The 20747-nt window shown below is 50.5% G+C and overlaps 1 protein-coding gene across 15 annotated transcripts in view; it reads right to left on the bottom strand.

Annotated features, from left to right (window-relative positions):
* The window catches only part of Ranbp3 (RAN binding protein 3), a 55974-nt gene that overhangs the window by 19089 nt on the left and 16138 nt on the right, over positions 1 to 20747 (bottom strand). For 2 of the 15 annotated variants that reach the window (XM_046443945.2, XM_046443953.2), the window contains 5 exons: positions 18978 to 19033; positions 13089 to 13185; positions 3789 to 3825; positions 3613 to 3699; positions 1845 to 1916 (listed from right to left, as the gene is read on the bottom strand). In XM_046443945.2, coding sequence (XP_046299901.1) covers positions 1845 to 1916; positions 3613 to 3699; positions 3789 to 3825; positions 13089 to 13185; positions 18978 to 19033 — 349 coding nt within the window. Of the gene's footprint in view, positions 1 to 1844; positions 1917 to 3612; positions 3700 to 3788; positions 3826 to 12984; positions 13186 to 18977; positions 19034 to 20747 lie in introns of all 15 variants that reach the window. The other 13 variants (XM_058579181.1, XM_058579182.1, XM_046443947.2 and 10 more) reach the window with 9 other exon arrangements.

Below are 20747 nucleotides of genomic sequence, written 5' to 3'. Positions count from 1 at the left end.
ATTCTCTACTACAAAAGGACAGGGTCCCTTTGAGAAATGAGGAAGAGTCCAGGACCGGAACAGGGAAAGATGACAAGCATGGAGTCTCTTGTTGGGACAGAAAGCAAAAAAAAAGTATTCAAAAGAACAAAGGGAACCTGGGGGAAAGGGGAGAAGTGCTGACCAAATTATGTTGTTCTGTTGTGAACAGGTACAGATACGTAAGGACAAACCCCATTATGAACTACAGTGCACCAATTAAAAAAATGTGAAAACAGAGAAAAACAGGGAAAACAGAACGAAGGGCACCTGACCCAGCAACACAGGAATCTGCCTGATTGGGGTGGGGGAAATGACTTCACGTGATTGGTGCAACTGGTGAACTATGTTCAAAGCAAATGGTACAACTGGATGATTTCACCTCTTTGAGCCATCAAGGGGAACCCTGCTAGCAAGAGGACAAAGCCAATACGGTGTACACCAAGAACAGGGTGTCCCCCCTGGGGGTTCCCACCCAAGACACTCCCTGGGTCTCTTCACCAAACCCAAGGACTTCCACAAGACCCATGGCCTACAACCTTCACAGATGGAAATGTGACACTCTGGTTTAGCAGATGGAAAGTGAGATACACAGGGTGTGACATGGACATGATCCCTCTACCATAAAGACTACGTGGACAAATGAAGGACGTGGAAGGCAGTCTCCAGGTGACAGTGTTATGGAAACACTCTACGACTTCTCTAAGTACTGAAGGTTTTCAAAATTAAAGTTAAAAAAGACGTGAAGTTCACTGTGCAGCTGCCCTGACACGCCTCCCACATGCCCAGCACTAGGGTATCAGGGACTTTAAATCAAGGCTTTGTCTAAGCTGTGGAATGGACCCCAGCCATCTTGGCTTCCTGGGCCACCTGCTCCTAATACTAGTGGACAAAGAGGACAGGGGAGACTCAGAGGTGCATCTGAAGAATGACTCGTACCTGTGCTCACAGTGCTCCCATGATGGATAATGGAGACCACAACCAGGGACTGGCGGACTTTGCCTCCATGGTTCAGAATGCTGCCTGCCCAAGTGACACCCAGGTACAACCTACCGGCTGGCTCTGAGGACCTTGAAGAACCAAGCTCCTCCTTGAGATGAGGTCAGGGGGTCAGTTGAAACAGTTAACTTGTAGAGTCAAAATGAATTCCACTGTTTCAAATTATGCCACCCAAGTTATAAAAATTCACGTCACCTCTTCCCTTGCCAGCATGGGACTTATCTCACAACGCTTCTGAAGTTGGCAATGGATTTATATAAGGCAGGCTGGGTTACAGAATGTGGGTTGTTAAACTTGCTCACTAAATATTTTATGGGGAATTCCAGCCATGTGGGAGAAATTTTCAGGACACTCTGGAGTTGGTTCTCTAGCAAAAGACCAAAAAAGGAAGGCTCTTGTACTCTGCAGAAGGGATCACATTGTTTTCCTCAGCTTTAAAGTTGTGATGATACATGCTTATCTAACAGACCTGGGCAATATTAATGTGAAAATTTAATACACAGAAATGGATCTGGAAAAAAAAAAATCACATGCGCTTCATAGTAGCTATTTTGGGGTAGGAGAATGGAGATTGGGCAAGGGAATTTTTCTTCCTTTTTTTTTTTTTTTACAATATGGATACATTGTGTGAAAAATTGAAAAGAAATCTCTCTCTCTGTCTCCCCCCTCCCTCCCTCTCTCTCTCTCACACAGTACTGGGGATTGAACCCAGGGCGTTTTTTATTTTGAGACAGAGTCTTGCTAAGTTACTGAGAATCTCACTACTGTGTTTATCTCAGGAAAATCCCCAGGGACAGGTGGACGGGCAAAGGGACATGAGGTCTCACCTGGGTCTGAGTCAGAATTGCCTGCAGAGGACTCGCAGAAGGTTGATGGCATAAAAACATTGTGTTTTGACACTGTCGGCATGGAGATGCAGGCGGGGGAGGGAACAAGAGGGAAAAGAGCATGAGTAGGCGGGGCACACAAGGGGGGATTCTCTTGCATGCAGGAGCACGAAGACAAGCATTTAAACTCTCAATGAGAGTGGAGCCTGTCCTTACAGCCTCAAGCGGTCTGACAGCTGGCTGCCCATCTTAGCTCATACTCCCAGCCCTACCTTGGCACCCTGGGCCCTGGCAGGGGCAGCCAGCTGGCACATAGGGCCTCACTGAAGGCTGCCTCAGCCCATTTCTCCTCAGCAGCCAGGCATGTGCCCTACCCTGATGGTTTAAGACTTTTCTTTACAGCAGCAATTGCTTCTTGGGGTGTGGGCCAGCCCATGAGGTCCACAAATGAAGTGGAACTCCCTGAGCAACAGCTTGAGTGCACCGAGACGGGCTGCAGCAAAGTGGAACTGGAGGGCAGCATAAAACTAATGCTCACCAATCTCCAGCTCCACTTCTGCCCTGACACTGCGGTGACTGAGTAGGAAGGGAAGCTGCCTCCTCCTACAGGAGCACCTATCCAGGTGTGCAGAAAACTTTAAACAAGGATGCAAACCAACCAGGCAGCTCCTTAATATCTGGGGACAAGTGACAGCGTGTCTGCTCGGGGGCCTCATGCAGCTGATAAAGGATATGGCAATATCCAAAATAGACATTAAGGGCAGGAGGCGTGACAGCATTGCTGGGCGCTGCCTCTGCCCTGTGCTCCTGCAATGTGTGCATCTCTGTGTGAACAAAGCCACGTTCTGAGTGATCTTTCCCTTGCAGTGATAGCCACAGCCACAAAGTTCCCAACTGCAAAACGTTTTCTGTGAACTTCCCAAGAGTGCATTTTACTTTGTGCAACCAGAACTCATCTCTACACACACATGTGCCTCCAAACTGGTGATGCACACAGACCACAAAACAATACCAGTGTGGACCAAGTCACTTCGGGGAATAGCCCAGGGCCAGCAGTTACCCTTGACCCTGCAGGGCAGCTGCATTCTGGAGGCGAGGGCCAGGCTGTCTAAGCTTCCTGAGTAGCCCCAACCACTCTGTCCTAGAAACCTGCCTCTGCCAGACCTGCCTGTGTGCCTAAGGGCCTGTTGCCTCCACACTGCACAGATGCCCTGGGTATGCCCTGGGTATAGTTTAAGACTTTTCTTTACAGCAGCAATTGCTTCTTGGGGTGTGGGCCAGTCCACGGGGGTCCACAAACGAAGTGGAACTCTCTGAGCAACAGCTTGAGTGCACCGAGACGGGCTGTAGCAAAGTGGAACTGGAGGGCAGCATAAAACTAATGCTCTGGCCCTTCCTCCAAGCCTCACCAAGTCCCCTCCCCTGGGCTGCTCCACTGTCAGTGCACAGTGTCACAGCAGTCTCAGGAAGGATTATGAATGGTCAGAGCCCCTCCCAAAAGGGCTCTCAATGCTCGGCCCTTGTCTCCTACTTCAGAGGCACAATTTCTTTACTGTCATCCTCTGTCTGCTAAGTCTCACCATGCTGTTAAGTGTCACTGACTGCACATGGGGGACACGTGGTGCTCCACTCGGGCAACTTCTGAGTTCACTCCTGAGAGGCCACATCTCAGGCTGATCCTAACTGATCTGGGCAGGGGTCAGATGGTGGATGTGAGGTGTCAGAAGGGAACAATAAATGACAAAAAGATAAATGCTCTTATCATTACCTGACTGTGAAGGTGGGAACTGGGTTAAAGAGGACGTTCTTTCTCGCTTGACAGGAGGGCAGTAGTTTCCATCTTCTCGGTCAGAATCTACAGAAAATAATGTGGAACAGGATGAACATCAGGCTATCTCTGCCTTCACCACCAAAGATAGCCATTCGCTTTGGAGACTTCCTTACCTTCTCCTGCTTCAGGACTGGAGCCTCCAGCTGACCTCTGAAACAAGAGCACATGGCAGGCTGGTGAGAGGGTGGTGGGCGTCCCAGGACCCAAGCCCCAGCTCTGGAGCCAGTGGTGCTCAATGCACGACTGGGGCCAACTCCTGGTGCTGTCTCTGCTGCCTTCACGGAACTTCAGCCCACTCAGAGGCAACTTCTGACTGCTGTTTGTGGTGGCTTCCCAAACCCAGAATCCTCTTCATAGCTCAAAGACTCCCAGCATGGGACCAGGTTCTCTGCTTCTCCACAGGTCACAGCTGACTGGCATGCCACCCCCAAGACTCAAGCACAGCACAACTTCACCTGGCCACGATTCATTCTGCCAAGAGCTGACAAGCGACCCTCTCTACCGCAAGGGCAGCAGGGTTGTTTGAAATGGCCACTTAACATCGGATCCACTTGGTGTCCACTCCTTGCCCAGGAACAGCGTCCTGTTTCAAGCTGGGCTATTACTGCCAGAGCAGGTGAAGGCTTGATGCTTGGGGTCAAAGTCCACTGCGAAGCGTTCGGGACAGAACCATCTAACCCTGTACAACAACTTTATGGACCAGAGAACCACCACAAGCCAAGAGAAGTGGGCGCAAGAATTGCCTCCTTTTACAATTTTTAATTCCAGAATATAAACAAGTAGCAGTTGAGATTTAGAATGAGCGCCCCCAACCCCATACACAATCCCTCACATAAGCCCCTTCTCAGGGGTGTATTGTTCTCCAGACCTCAGCAGACACCAGCAAACTCTGAGGAGCGAACGAATACCATTTCATTTAAGAGTGAGAAGAACCAATTTCCTATTTTTGAAAAAATCTCCTCAAGAGTCAAGTTTGGCCACAGGAGGTCTATCTGCCTCAATGAGCTGTTAGGGAGTAAATGGGATGATGCATGTGAAAGTTCTCTGCAAACTGCAGAGCAGTGTGTGAAAGAAGTAACTGGAATAAATAAATCTGAAGGTGACAGGGACCAGGAGAGATCCTCCCGCGGGGAGAAGTGCTGGCACTTTTTTTCCATAAAGGGCCCGTCAGTGCTTTGGCTTGGCAGGCCACATTTGGCCTCTGCCACCTTCTTTGCTTTTCCCTTATAAATCTTTAGAAATGTAAACAATGTCTCAGCTCCCCAGCTGCACAAAAACAGGCTGTGGGCCGGAGTCTGCAGCAGCCAGAACCCAGAGAGAGCAGGGGTTTCTTCAAAGTCACACAGCTAACTTACAACAGTCAGAAAAGGACCGCAATCTGGAATTCCTCCTTGGCAGCTCAGCTTTGTGTCAGGAGAGCAAGCTGCTTGAGGTCTGTCACGAGAGCTCTGTGGAACTGGTCCTAGGGGACTGTGTAAGGTGAGGGAAAGTTGTCACTAACCCTGTGTGTGTACCTGGGCAACTGAGAGGATTAGAGGTTACTGCCATCCAAATGCTGGGGAAACAAAATCCTCTTAATACCACGTATGGAGCCTCTCTTATTTTTTACTATTATTTTTAAAATATTTTTATTAGTTGTTAAAATTATTTATTTGTATATGATGCTGAGAATCTAGCCCAGTGCCTCACATATGCTAGGCAAGCGCTCTACCACTGAGCCACAATCCCAAGCCCCTCTCTTATTTATTTGGTGTCTCTGGGGGTTGAACCCAGGGTTGCTCTACCATTGAACCACGTCCCTAGGCCTTTTTATTTTGAGACAGGGTCTCATTAACTTGCAGAGGTTGGCCTTAAACTTGCGATCCTCCTGCCTCAGCCTCCTGAGTAGCTGGTATTACAGGTCTGTGCCACCGGGCCCGGTTGTGGTGGGTTCTCTCAGTGATGGGGAAACTGTGAAAGTATCAGTGCCCCAAATGAAATGAGGTCCTTGTGTCCAGTATGCCAGCTCTGAGGCTGCACTGAGCAGTGCTGGGATGCGAGAGCAGGACCCCAGGTCGTACCCATGCCGTCCCCCTCCCGAAGGCATGCAGAAGGGATCCTGGCTCTGCTGATTTTATTTTCTATGGGGCTGAATGCGGGGGTTGGGGGGGGGTGTCTTGGTTCCCTCTCTGACACTGGGGATGCTAATATCTTCCTGGCAGGGAAGTCTCTGGGCCTTCAGAGATGAGGCAGGTGGAGCCCAGAAGACAGACAGGAAGCTTTGATCCTGGTGTGATTACAACTGCTCACTGTGTGGCTAAACTCAAAGCTGGCCCCTGCTGTTTAAAGCTAGACCCCTGGGTTGCATAGGCACAGGGCTTCCAAGTTCAGGGGACAGGCTGACTGGCAGAACCAGGTCTTGTGAACTAAATCCTGGGTCCAGCCACAAGGTGAGGTAGCTTGGAGGACCCGTGAAAGGGTTTAAGATGCATTCCTGTAGTGCTGTGAGGCCAGAGGCTGAGTAGTGTTTGATTGTACAGACTGTGTCACTGGCTTGCCGCCAGGCCTACTCTCTTGGGATCATCCCTCTCTAGAGGGACATCAGGGGGACACAGGCCCCAGGCACCACTCACCCTACTAGCAAAGGCGAGAGGAACAGAGACAGCAAGTACTTGCCCTGGCTGCTGCAACCCTGGCTCAGAAGTGGGGCCCAAGTCCCAGGTCTGGACAGCAGGCATCCTAGCCACGACTCACACCAGCTTCCTGACCCTGGCAGTGGAGAAATGGCAAGGACACATCTTACCCACCCTCTGAGCCCTGCGGCCTCCCAGCACTTGATGTAGGTCCCTGTGCGAGGCCAGCCATCTTTCCACAGCCTGATATTCTTGGGTGTGGCACTGCCTGCCTTCCCTTGTCCTCCCACGTATTTCTAATGGCCGGCCCAGCACATCCCTACCCCTACATCTCAACCCATGGTTCTAAAAAGCTCTTCTTTCGTCGTATAATTTAACAAGCATCTCGACTTTACCGAAACCCTCTGTGGTCACCTCCTTGGTCCTGGGAAACCTTCCCTTTCCTGAATAACTTCTGGCCTGGAGATGGTCGGCTCTCAGAGCTTCACACCACTACAGACGACCTGCTCCCTCATCCAGGTATGCCCTGCTTTCCTCAGACAGGAATAAAAGCCTTGGTGACTCAGTCTTGTTGCTCCTTACACTTTCCCTCTGTGGCTTCAATTTCGACTCAGTGATCTGTGTTAGAGCCCATGCAGTAGACTCCCAAGTTCTAGGAGAGAACTGGTCCTCGGAACTTGCTGGGATTTGTTCCAACAAAGGGATGCTGTCCTAGACACTCTGCAGGCCATGGACAGACAGCAAAGGCTTGTGCCCTGGCCTTATCTGTACTGGTGTCTGGGCCAGGATACCTGGGCGTCTGTCTTCCTGCTCTTTCAGCTCCCATAAGGATATTTGCATCATCACTGCAACCAAGGCCTCTGCATCTGGCCACCTGTGACCACACATGAGCTCTGTGTGAATTTCCTGGTTTTCCTTCTGTTAAGAATTTCTAATTTCATTCCACTGTGGCTGGAGAATGTACTTTGCATGACTTTAATCCTTTTAAATTGGAGAGGTGTCTGTCCATCCTGCAGAAGGTCCCTGTGCATGGTGAGGATGAGTGCCCTGTTGCCAGGGCTGGCTGGCTTCCAGGGCTGCTTGGTCCTCCTCTTCCCATCATCTTTACAGTAGTTCTACTGAAAGCAGGGTGCTTTCTCTTTTCCGTTCTGTTGGTTTCTGCTTCGAGTATTTGGGGCTCTTTCCATGACACCCACACATCTTAGTGATCTGTCTCTCTCTAAGAATGTGATGGGTGCTACAGATCTCCCTCCAGAGTGGAGTAGCCAGGTCATGAGCTGACGCCTCTGGGGCTCCCACCTGGCCTCAGAGGTCTTGTGAACAGCTCGGGCAGCCTGCTGCTTGGCATGCCATCCTCCCCTCCAGCACACATCCACCTGGTCATGCCTCCATGGCTCCTACTTGCAGCCAGCAGCCGGCCTCCCACCTACCCCTGCAGATGGCCCACTCTGCACACTGTGGCCACGTCCGCCTGCTTCTGTTCTGACTCCTGAGAGCCCTTGGTGGCCTCCCGCAGCACAGGGTCCTCTCATCCTGCACTACTTCTCCCACTTGCCACCCTGGCTCCTTCCTGTTTTCTAAGCTCCTCCCCCAGCATGGGGCACCTTCTCCCTCAGGGTCCACTGCGACAATCACCGCTGGGGCACACCTGTGCTCATTCCCCAGCCCAGCTGTGTCCCTCTGGCCCCTCCCTGCCCTGTTTTGCCCAGCAGAGTCTGTCTGGTGTCTGTCTCCCATGACCACACAGCTCAGAGCAGCAGCCAGGGCCCTGGGCACAAAGTGCATTTGGTGAGGATTTGCAGCCCACACGAGGTCCATGTCCTCTGCTGTACCTGCTTTGGTGACCCTGAGAAGAAAGGGTGCCTCGTCAGATAAAGCTCAGATGCTCCCTGGCCCGACCTCAGGAGACCCTCAAATCCATGCCCCGAGTCTCTTCTAAGAACCTGCTCACAGGAAAGCGGTGGCCTCTTGGTCCTGGGAGGGACGATGCAGGAGTCTTCCTCCTGGGGAACCTTCCAGGTGCTGCTGGAACCTCCAGTGAGGAAATGCCGCCATGACTCCTCTTTAGGACTAGAGGAAGGATGCGGGAGAGGGTGCCTAAGACAGCATCCTGTCTGCTGCTTTTAGACATGCCAGCTCTTCTGGAGCCCTCCATGGCTGCCCACGGGGGGGCATCACCTGTCCCCCGCCCTTCCAGGGCCCCCTTACTCCACACCCTGCAGATGGGAGGGTTTCTCTCTCAGGACAAGGTTGGGCTTGCTGTCCGCTGGCTTGTGCCATCTTCCCCAAGGCAGGAAAAGGTTTGGGATGCGGGACCCTCTTCAATCACCTGGCCCCACACAAGGCCTACACCAGCTTCACACTTTCCACCTCCCTTAGACTCTGGGGTACCCAAGCAACCTGGGGGGCACTGTTCAGCCCAACCAAGGGAGTTCTCAGAGGCTGTCTGGGATGATGCCTGGGTTGGGCTACAGAGGGGTGCAGCCCTCAGCCCAAGAGCCACTGGGGAGACTTGAGAAATTCCAGAGCACTTTTTGAGGAGTACTGAGGACAGAAGCAGGGTGAAAGAATCTCACTTCTTTCTCCACTTCTTCCCTAACTTGACTCCACCTTTGGCGATTAGGACTCCAGGATGATACCCCAGGAACACTGGGTCGAACACTCTGTGGGGAGCCACTCCAAATGCACGCACCTTTAAGTCTTGATGCACCACGGGGATCTGAAAGATCACTGCAGTCTGGCGCGGTAGTGCCATGACTCGAGACTCGGTCTTTTCTCTCATTTGGATAATAAGGTGTGGCCCTGGGAGTAGGTGGCACCCAGAGGGGTTGAGCTACACTCACCTGTTCCCTTATAATCCTATCCCTTGCCTCATTTGAATGGCTTTTCCCCAATAAAAGGGTTCAGCACGTGCTCCCTCTTTCCCTCTACACCTAAGGTTGGAGGAGTCGTCACAGGACCCAAAGAAAAAGGTATTTCTCTGTCTCTGTGTGGTTATTTCGTGCAGCCCAGTTCACCTGGATTGACCTCGAGTGTTTAGTCATGGAACTCGACAACACTCATTTGGGACACTACAATAAAAACATTCCTCACTGACAACCACACCAGGAAGCAGAGGAGAAAGACGGCCAAAGACGACCCTTGGACTTACTTCCCAGGCGTCAGGAGAATGCACGAAGCAGGCTCATAAAGAAGACTCCTTATTTGTCTGGACTGAGGACAGGCCAGCAGCCTTGCTAACCTGCTGCTATCTAAGGTGCATGGGTCCCTGTCACCAAGTATAGATGGGGCAGTCATACCTAACCCAAAATGGGACTGTGGATTCAGGGGCATCTGTTTTTGTATAGAGGATAAAATGGTGAACACTGTAATGAGTACATTTACTCAGAATCTGTCCCTCCAAAATACACGGCTCCTGTAAGGCTGCCTGGCGTGGCCCCAAGAATGAAAAAAGGGGCCAGGCTGACCCAGGGAAGGGGACAGAGCTGGAGCTGCCTTCAGAAGCTGACCCACAGATGAGGACAAGTGGGCAGTGAGTAGGAATGAAAGGCACTATCTCCCCAACCCCCTGGAAAAGGCCAGAGAGCAAGGCCCAGCCAGGTAATCCTCTTGTTAACAGCGCCTACAACTGGGCCTGATGGAGCCTAGGATGATTCCCATCTGCACTGACCAGTTAGAAAGCCTGGCTTCTTGTAGCTGCAGGAAGATGAGAAACAGAATATTGGCTACTTCACGGCTGTTTATTCACAGCTGTGACAGGCCACCAGCTCAAAGATGCTTACTGAAGAGACAGACACTGAAAAAACCCTGAGGAAAGCAGAGAGACCGCCTTGAAGGTCTGGATGGCGGGGGGATGAGGTGGACAGCCAGTCTGAACGATCCACATACTCCTTCCCACCATCAGAGAGGCTGTCAGTCATTTTCATAGTGACCTGGACATTGCCCCGATCCTCGAAGTAGCAGAAATGTGTCTTCAGACGTAGGTGTGTTCCCCATGGATTGAGCTACGCCCACCTGTTCCTTGGTGACATTACCCCTTGCCCTGTTTGGGATAGAATGTTCCATGGAAACACTTTGGGTGTCCCCTTCTCTTGCTCTGCCTGTGGGTGTGGCCTTCCTAGATGTCAGTCAACCTGCTGACAGCAGACATCACGAAGCTAGACTCAGCCCCTTGAATCCTGACCCTGGCCTCATTTGAATGGCTTCTCCTCAATAAAAGGGTTCAGCACAGCGCTCTCTGTCTCTTTCTGTGGACCCTTAAGGTCAGAGGAGCCGTCACAGGACCCAAAGGAAAAGCTCTCTCTGTCTCTTGTGTGGTTATTTCATGCTGCCCAGTTCCCCTGGAGGGACCCTGAGTGTTTTAGTCACGAAGAACTTGACAACTGGAGGCCCCACTGGGATGAGGTTATGCCTTTGTGGGAGCTGGGAGGAGAGGAGGCTGCCAGCCAGAGGGCTCGCTCCTGACTGCCTGCCACTTCTCGGTGGGCCTAAAACACATCTGGAGCTTGGCAGTGACTGGCCCAGAGCGTTAGTCCAGCTTGATTCCAGCAAGCTCAGAGTAAGCACGGAAAGCTGCCTGCTTCTCCAGAGACACTGAATTTAGTCTGCTTGAGGTTTGGTCTTCTTCAGTCTGTCTTCTGAGAGCCAAAAGTCTTAATATAGAGAGACTTTTTCCTGGTACTGAGTCCTCAATGGCCCGAGCTCTGAGGAGACTGAAAGATGATAAGGGCCTTTTATAAGCAAGCCACTCTTTATTATAAAGAACGCCCAGGGGTCATGGAACAGAGAACAGACCAAACATGATGAACAAGACTTGCTGGGTAACAGTGGGTGGTTTCCTGCGCACCAATGTGGGGCAGAGCAAGATCCAAATTTGTTCTGATACAAAAGAAACAGTCTGTATTCACTAGAGAAAAACCTCAGCCCAAGAAGCAGCAGGGTCAGGAGCTACCTGACTTGATTTAGGGACTGACTGACCTACAACAAAGTTTCATTTTCCTTGAAAAAGCCCAACTAGTAGAGAAAGCCAATTAAGAGGAGCTGCTGGGAACCAGCCTGATTTCTCTGTGGAGAGCCCAAAGCAGCAAGCCTGACTGGCTCAGAGCTGTCACCAAGTGCTGGGACAGTGCTGTGTCCAAGATCCCTGAGGTTACCAACTACAGCACGCACTTGTGCTCTGTGGCTGGCTGTCAGTTCATTTATGACCTGCTGCCCTCAGCCCTGCAGCCCTGGCTCTGTCCACGATGGCTTAACTCATCCTGAGGCTCCCGGCCATGATGCTTCACGTTTTCTTGACCAGTCTGGGAACTGCTTGTGTTCCTCAGGATCAGAGTCTCTAACCTGAAGACCACAAGAATCAAGAAGCCACGTTTCACACAGGACCCTGCCCAAGGCAGCCAGATCTCAGAGGCAAATCATGGCAAGAAGTGAGGCCCCACCAAAAGCCAGGGGCCCCTGTGCTCTTGAAAAGCAGCTGCCATCACAAAAGGTTTGCGACTGCCCGATTAGCTACTCTCACTCTGAAACCTGCCACTTCAGCAGCTGCAGGGTCCGCTGCAAGCTGCGCTTCTCAAGTTCTGGTCCTATCTGTTCTCAGAAGCTGTGCTCCCGAGGACCAAAGAAGACCACATGCCCAGGAACTCCCACTATCCGACTCAGTATATCTCAAGTTTTCAGGAGCTGCTCTGCCAAAAAAAGAAAAAGGAAAGATTGCTCCGCCAGCCCTCGGGCACTCTGGTGTGAGGGCCACACTCCTGGGGCACTGTGGTGCGCTCTTGCAGCTTCTGAGTAAGTCTCATTACCGGAGCCCACTTCTGCACCCTGAGGGGCACCCCTTCCCCCACAGACCCTGGTATGTGGCACAGGACACACTCTTTTACACACCAATTCCTCCAAAATGTTAAAAGAGGGCTCCAACTTCCTTCTGCATGTCCTAGGGCTTGGTGGCTGTAACTAAATCTTCATGGTTTCCTTAAAAACAGGAACTAGTGGTGGAAGGAATCACTCAGGGGTGGGGGAAGTATCTGGGACTCTGCTACCCTGGGGTTTAGAGCAAGCAGTCGGGCCAGGTCCTCTGTTCCCTTGTTATGTCATGAAAGCAGGGGAGGGGTCTTCTATCATTAGACAACCGAAGGACAGAATTTTCAATCCCAAATATAGGATGATTGTTTCCACCTTTATCTTCAAAATCCTTCATAACACAAAGAGAAAGGGCACAAAGGAGGGGCTTTTCTTCTTCCTGCTTTGAATGTGGACAAGCAGTTCACTGCCTAGCCACAGTCCAAACAGAACCAGTCTTGCAACATGACTGGGGCTAGATGACTCTTCTTCCAAGGGAAGCCAGAGCTCCTCAGATTTCTAAGACATTGAACTTAAATGCCCAAGTTCAGAGACAGGAGAAAGAGAAGGGGTAGAATTTGATTTGGAAGGCTCTCCCCTACTGTTCAATTTCTCTTTTGACCACTGTGTCTCTTTCAGGAAGCAGGATTAGTCTCACTATGGGTACAGACGTCCCCACCTAAAAAAGACTAACCATAAAAGAGGAGTTAATCTTCCCAGCTTTTATTGGATGACTGAAGGGAGCTGTGATCATTGACTGCTTATGCTGATCTAGGGTCTGGATGAGAGGGACCCCAGGGAAAGGGCTCGTCTGGGTGGCTCCCCTGGGGCAGCGGGGGTGCCGGGTGATTGGACTTACCCCTGCCAGTTCTCGTGGAAAAGGAAGCTGGGCTTCAGGAGCGGGAAGCGGAGGAGTGCTGGCTGAAGTGCTAGCAGGGGCAGGAGGTTCTAGGGCATGCTCACCAGCTGACTCGGGGTGACCCGTGCCATGGTGGGGGGCCTCAGCCTCCCCCTGAGGCTCCTCTCCCGAATCCGACAAGTCTTTTTGCTCTGCAGAGGACTGGGAGCAAAAAAGACAATTTTCCTTCAATGTAAAATAAAGGCTGCACCAAGGGGCAGGGGAGGGCAGGGGCGGTAGGGCTGGAGATGGCTCCACCCTCAGGGAGGAGGGGCCAAAAAAACAAGCTCCTGGACTGCTTTGCTCAGTGGAACTGGTCCTCCCAACAGGGGCAGAGCAAAGTGAACTGTTTGACTTGGCAAGGAGCTCGGAGGTGTCCAGGAAATCCAGATCCTCATTTTCAAAACTAGGGTGGCTAGTACAGCTAACTGTGCTTATGGGCCTTGAGGAAGAAACAATTCTCTTGGTGACAAAGAAAGGAGATGATTATGCTAAAGACTCTTTAATCCCCAGGGGCTGATCCACTTCTGCTCAGCCATGCTGTCCATGTCACTGGGGCCAGACCACTTCTGTGCACGAGGAGGTGGGGAGGTGGGCAGGTGGGCCTGGAAATGTGGTTAGATGTGAAACTGGGAGCCTAAGGCACAGGCTTCTGGACTTCACCACCATTCTGGGATCTTTCTGTTCCTCTTGCTCACACCTGAGGTGGAGGAAGTGCCTCTTGCCTCAGTGCGTGCGGGGCAACAGAGGCACTGCGGCAGGGCACATCCACAGAACTCCTTGGTCTAGGACTCTCCAGAGTTATCTGGACAAACTTGGAAAATAGCCAAGTTTGGAGAAAGCTGTTTCCGGAGGTCTCTGTTCCCAAGGTACCACCCCAGCATACTCTGAGGTGCACCCTGGTATTCCAGACAGGCCTACATGGGCTAAGAGCTGTGGCCACACTCCACAACTCTTCCTGAGAAGTGCGCTATAAACCTGATGTTCTGACATATGGGGCTATAGTCCCCAAACCTCCTGTGTGGACTATCTAACACTGTGGAGCTGCTTCTCTTACCCAGTGACCCAAATGACTAGAGGGCCACCCTGTCTCCCTGCAGACGTGGCTGTGTTTTCTTGGCATGCAGTGACTGACCTCCTCAGAAAGGGTGCTTCTTTCTTTCTTTAACTTAATTCTATTTTTGAGATGAAGTCTCACTCTGTGGCCCAGGCTGGCCCCAAACTCCTGGGCTCAAGTGATCCTCCTACCTCAGCCTCCCAAGTAACTGGGACTACTAGTGGGTCATTATGTTGCTCCTGGTGCTACGTTTAAACATGTGATCCTATAGGAGGAAACGAACTACATAAAGGAGTAAGAACTTCCCAAAGCTCTTTGGAATGCCAGAACAACACATTAATGTATTCTTCTGTCTCAAGAGTCTCCAAAGGGACAGTCTCTATTCAGGGAAATCCAATGACAGAGGCCTTCCCAGGGGCAAGGTGGTCAGTCCCAGCCACCAACATCTGTTGCTACTTTATGGACAGAGATTTAACAACTTGCCAGGGAAAATTAAACCCAGAGCTCTGTGAGAAACTGCTGTCTCTAATCAGAATCACTTGAATGTCTTGAACCCCTGCTTCTGGGATCTAAGTCTTCTAATGTCCTTGGGGAGGATGTGAGAGGCAAGCAGAAAGACCCAAATGATACCAAACTTCACTGACTACCAAAGAGTCTTAAAAGGGCTGAGAAATGTCACATCACTCCCTCTCTTAGATTCAGAAATTTTTTGGAAGAAATAAAGAACATCATTCCAGCATCTTCTACTGGGGTCCTAGTGTTTTTCCTGGGCAAGGGCAGTACGCACTCAAGAGCCCAGGTAGGACTATGGTTCCCAGCATGTGTGGAAACATCAGACATCAAGACTTCACCAGCCTGAAATATGCCAAATGTGTGACAAAAAACAAAACAAAACACGAGCATGGGGTGAGCATCAAACCAGGTCCAAACACACCGCGATAGCACTTCCAGGGTCACTGCACTTTCCAAGCAGCACTCACAACCGCCTGTGTTCTCTCAACACGGGCACCCTCCTGCTAGAGGGACAGCAGAGCCCTGCAGGTTAACCAATGCTCTGGAGGGAGGGTGACTGAGAGAAGCGCTTGGACATTTCTTTGTGCCAAAAAGAAGGACCCATCTCCATTCAAGGCAGTTCAGAAAAAAGGCTTTGGTTTTATCCTAAAACACCAGCGCCTGCGAACCCCATGTTTCCTGAAGGGAGCTGTCCTGGTGGCAGAGGCACAGGGAAAAAGCCAATAAAACTCCGGGGCCACCCACTGGCCACAGTCGTTGAAGTCTGGCCCTGCAATCCAAGCACCCACCACCTTTCTTAACACAAAGTAAGAGGGTCAGGCCACTTGTCCCAAGGCTAAGTCACACCCCAAGCACCCCACAGAAAAGGCAATGCAACACGTGGACTGGACCCACAGGGCACATAAGGGCTCTGCCGCTGAACAAAAATGGAAGCAATGGGCTGGTAGCAGAGCTTCTCTCTTTCCCTTTGAAATCCTTCTTCTCTTTCCTGATTCAGCAACACCACAGGGCACAGGGACACCCTCCTCTGGAGGAACGAGCTCTTTCCCGTGAAACCTCCTGGGTAGTTTGAGATCATTTACTAAAAGATAAGTTAGTTGCTTCCACAGCTGACAATGGAACTTCTTGATCTTTGGGATCAAGCAGTGGTTAGGAAGGCAAAAAAAAAAAAAAAAAAAAAAAAAAAAAAAATCACTACAAGAGACATCTGAGGGGCAACTTAAAATACGAGCTGTATGTTGAAGTCTATGACTGTACCCATGATCTCAGGAGTGACACTGTCTCAGGTCCACAGAGGAGAACGGCCCCACTCCTAGACACTTGTGGAAGACTTTAAGGGGAAATGGCATATGGGCACCATTTACAGCTGAGAGCTTTAGCAATGAGAAATGCCAGCAGCAAATTGAGGTGACAGATGCCCCATCATTCAGCGCCAGTCAGCTTTACTCAGACTTCAAATGAAATTCAAAAATTTAAAAATAAAAAATGTTGAAGCAAAAAGGGGGAAAAACAGTCTGCTCAGAAAACTCCAGCAGTTCTGATGCCTGACTTCTGACTGGGCTTCAGCGGGAAGAAGGGGAGCAGCTGCTGGTCATGCCAGAGGAAGGAACCCAGAAGCCAGCTCAGATTCTCATTCTTGGCAGATATGAAAGAGAACTGTGGCTGCTCCTTGCAGAGCTGCCTTGTGGTGTCCCTTGCACTAGGAAGCCAAGGAGAAGCTAAGTCAGGTATCTGGCCCACGTGTTCTGCCTAACTCTTGACAGTCCTTAAGCTGCAGAGAAAAGCAGAGTGGAAGACTGCATCCACCTGGATCCGGCCGCTGGGCTATGGACCCTACCAACAGAACCCGGCTTCTCCTTTCAACACAGATGTTTCTTGCATGCCCTTCAGTGATCTTGCCACAGAAGTGTCACAGAAGTGGGGCAATGAACTCCCAAGAGCTGGAGGGCAGTTATTTTTAGAAGCCCATTTGGAATTGGCTCTGAGTCAATATTTTGATAAGAGCACTTACACATCTCTTAAGTGACTCAAAGCCTTCCTAGCTAACCTTCCAGCTCAGGTTCAAGGCCCACCTTTTAAGGTGATCTGCACAGACCTCTGAAGGTCATCCTTTTAAATCAGTCTTCACATTATAAAGCAGCTCAACTCCCTTAGCTGTGAAAGAGTACCAAGACAGGAACTAATGATTTTAAATTCATCTGAATGAATATTACATTTCAGTGTTTCAGCTGAGCTGGTTGTCTTAAAGTCTTCATTATTAAGTCCTATTATTTGTTGGCAAACTTCTACAGAGGTCAAAAAGACACTAAATATCTAAAGATACTAGATAAAGATACTAAATATCTCTTATTTCTTTTGGTGCTAGGGATGGAACCCAGGGCATGGCACACGCCAAGCACCTACACCACCACTGGGCCACAAGCCTATGCTGAAGGACTCTGCAGCCCGGTCTGTCTACACCCTGCTGCTGTGTAGCCATGGAGGTCTGCAAAGGGTATGGCATGGCCATGCTCCAGTAAAACTGTTCACAAAAACAGGTGCTGGTAGAGGGCCTTAGTGTGCCGACCCGTTTTAAACAGAATGCAGTCCAAGATCATTATAAAACCCCAAATCTAGAAAAGTCCTGATTTTACTGAACACTGGAAAGAAATGTCCTGAACATCTAAAATAGAGATCTAACACAACACATCCGGTTCCTAAGGGCTTTATTGAACATCCTGTGTCTGAAAAATTCAGTCCCTTCATATCCATTGGCCCAGCAAAGCACATGTCAGGGTCTGGGGAGAGGGAAGCATAGCTTCTGCAAACACTGCCTGATCCTGAAAGCCAACCCGTACCCAGACTCTTTGGCAACGTTAGTCACGAGCCACGGGAAAGTTTAATTCAAGAAGACTAACGTTACAAGCTTAACAGACATTAGCCAGGCAAACACAGGTATGTGTGTGGGTGGTGGAACAGGACAGTCACTTCCCTCCTCCCTACTACACACACACACACACACACACACACTCTCTCTCTCTCCCTCCCGCCACACACCCCCTTTCTGGCAGAGCACTTGAACATCACCCAGGAAAACTGGGCCACATACTGACCAAGGGAAGTGGCTGGGTTGCCAAGAGCTCCAAATCACCAGACCAGAGCAGTTCCCAACTTGGGATCCAGTTACCCTGCAAAAGGCCTGGAAATCTACTGGAGCACTAAGTGAATGAGATTCTTAGACACTGTCATTCCCACAAGATGCAAACATACTTCAAATCTTGCCAAATTCAGTGCAGCACTGTGGGTATAAAATGCTGTAAAGACATTAAATCACAACTGCAGTCAGGTTACGGGGCCTCAGTGGTGAGGGACCACAAGAAATTGAGGTGACTAAGGGGAATCCTCACTCCAGCTGGGGAATCACTGCCACACAGCACCAGCTGACTTTTTTTTTTTTTTTAGGTACCAGGGATTGAACTCAGGGGCACTTGACCACTGAGCCACATCCCCAGTCTTATTTTGTATTTTATTTAGAGACAGGGTCTCACTGAGTTGCTTAGCGCCTCACTTATGCTGAGGCTGGCTTTGAACTCGTGATCTTCCTGCCTCAGCATCCCAAGCAGCTGGGAATACAGGAGTGCATCACCATGCCTGCCTTTTGACACAGTTCCAATCTTCCATATTATTTGTCAGGGAAGGGCATGAACTGATGGCTTCAAGGTACACAGCAACATCTGTGACTGCGGTTTTATGACGGATCTACCGAGCACCCATCTGACCTAACATCAGGAGAGGTACTTCTAGCATTCCAGAGACACAATCCAAATTGGAAACAACCCCACAAAGACTGGGACCAACAGACAATGCAAGCAAACTCACAATCATTCTAAATGTATCCATGTCAAGTTGATTGGGGTTTACATAACCCCTCTAAATTCTTTGTTTCCATGATGCTGGGGATTGAACCCAGGTCCTCACACATGCTCTATCTATGAGCAACACCCCTGGTCACCTGCTACCATCTCTACACCTCCCTCCTTCTTCCCATTTTTCTTCCCTCCCCCCCTTCCTTCCTTCCACAGAACCCCTACCCCCCCCACTTCAGCCCAGGCTCTCTGTTTCTTCTGCCTCCCACTACGTTTCTCTGCTGCTGCTTTCCAAATGCACAGCGATGTTTCTAAAACAAACCAGTAGGCATTACGCAGACGTTGCTAACACTGCTTTACAAAGGCCACTGGTAACTTAAAGCCACCCTTTCAGCTCAAGGCGAAGGCTTAAAGGCTGTGCTTAGGTCTTCCTATCAGTGGGTAGCAGCAGCTGTGGCCATGTGTCCTGGATAATACGCACTTTGGCAGAGACCAAATTAGAGAAATGGTGTGAAGAGAGAACATACCGGGCCCCTTACCTTTTGTCCTTTATCCTTCTGAAACACAAAGACGGGCGGAGCAATGGCAGGCTTTTCTGCAAAGAGAAAGATTGGTTTTTTTCCCCCCAACACTATATTCACACAGTAAACAAAGCTACAGCTTTTTGTAATAAGTTTAAAAGTATATATGCATGTATATACATATATATATGAATAGCCTTCTTCACCAGGACACTTGGGTGTGAGGGTGTGTTCTGCTGGTGAACGAAATCCAAACCTTATGAGATGATTTGTGCCCCTTTCTATGTGCATATTATGTGATAAACAAAATGCTTTCATGACTCCCTGAGGACAGGCATGAGCATGACAGTGGGAGGGCACCGGACTGCCACTCTCTAGCCCCATCAAGGGCACCTTGCAGGAAGGCCACTCAGGGTGCAAGCTCTTTATAGGGGACCTTCTGAATTCCAAAGGCTGGAGGCCAATTTAGCCCTCCCCCTCCCCCCTTTTAAATCTGCAACCCAAAAGGAGATGCGCCTTCGGCCTCTGGAGCAAGGCTGCTGCTCTTTGGAGAGCTTGTATGGCCCAACACAACACTGGGTGGGAGTTCCATGTGAGCACTCATTAAAAAGGAAGGCTCTGTGGGGTTGCCAAACAGCTGTTGTTGCAAGAGAAAATGCTGTGGGATGCTCTACCTGAGGGGACAAGAGCAATGCAGCCTATGGTTCCCACCACTTGTCACCTATCAAGGCCTGCAGTCCTTTGCCACTTGGCCCTGACATAGGTGGCAGCTTGGGAAGCCCCTGCTGTCCACTCTGGGACATGCTCATGAGGACTGCCTTGAACCCCAGGCTTCGGGCCTGGGTGCACTCCCAATACTCCTGCAGGGTGCAGCAAGAGAAGCTGTTAATCTGGTGCCCACGAGCTGCATGCTGTGCCCTGTTGCCTCTGTAACAAGCAGAATTTGGGCATAGCCCTGTTCCTTGGCACCCCACTGTGGGGATCCAGATGCCAACCCTGAAGTGTGCACAGGCACTGTGTTACCATGTTGAGGGTGCTCTGCGTGGGGAACTGGTGATGGGAAAAGGCCCCTAAGAGGGAGCTGTGCAGGAGTCTCAAAAAGTGCTGAGAGAGACAGTGGCAACTCACAGGTGCAGCTTTTAGGGTGACGAGAGTGGGGAGGGGGTAGTGTGGCTCTGCTCTGGACATAAGGCGGTGTTGTAAAGGGTCTGGGGAAACATGTTGGGATTGAGAGAAAAGTCTGGAAAGAGGGACGTGGGCAGTGAATGCAATTGCTGAGGGGAAACACAGGCCTGGGAGCAGGTTTTAGGAGAAAAAGGGGTAAGATGGTGGATGGCAGGGGTGCAAAGGGCTATCCAAACAGGTTTTTACATTTCCCTAAGCTAAATCTCCCTGGACAACCCGAATGAATGAACAATCAAATGAATGTGTCTCTGCCAGACAATAAAAGATGCCAAATGAATGCTGGAAGGACTCGGGCAAGGCAGCAGTTGATCCATACTGTGTCTGCTGCCAGGGAGCCTGGAGACCTTCTGGCACTTCCCCTGGACCCCACAGGATCAGAACCAGGGCAGGAGGTCCGGACTACACCTCCACTTCTGCATTTGACTCCTCGGCTACTAGATGTACAGGGAAGAACCAGGATTTCAGCCAGCTTAGCATCCCCTCAACCTCATTTTCTTTAGGGAAGAACCCCTGCCCCACCTCAACTTCAGCCCAGGCTCTAGGCCTGACAAAGACAGCACAGCATGCCCTGGCCCAGCGGACACTGGCATGTGGAATACAGCC

The sequence above is a fragment of the Marmota monax genome, unplaced genomic scaffold (assembly GCF_021218885.2).
Source record: "Marmota monax isolate L192 unplaced genomic scaffold, Marmota_monax_Labrador192_F-V1.1 WCK01_AAM20220418_F8-fsc00102, whole genome shotgun sequence".
NCBI lineage: Eukaryota > Metazoa > Chordata > Mammalia > Rodentia > Sciuridae > Marmota > Marmota monax.
The sequence above is the reverse complement of the archived record's forward strand: the minus strand, read 5'-3'. Positions and strand labels throughout refer to the sequence as shown.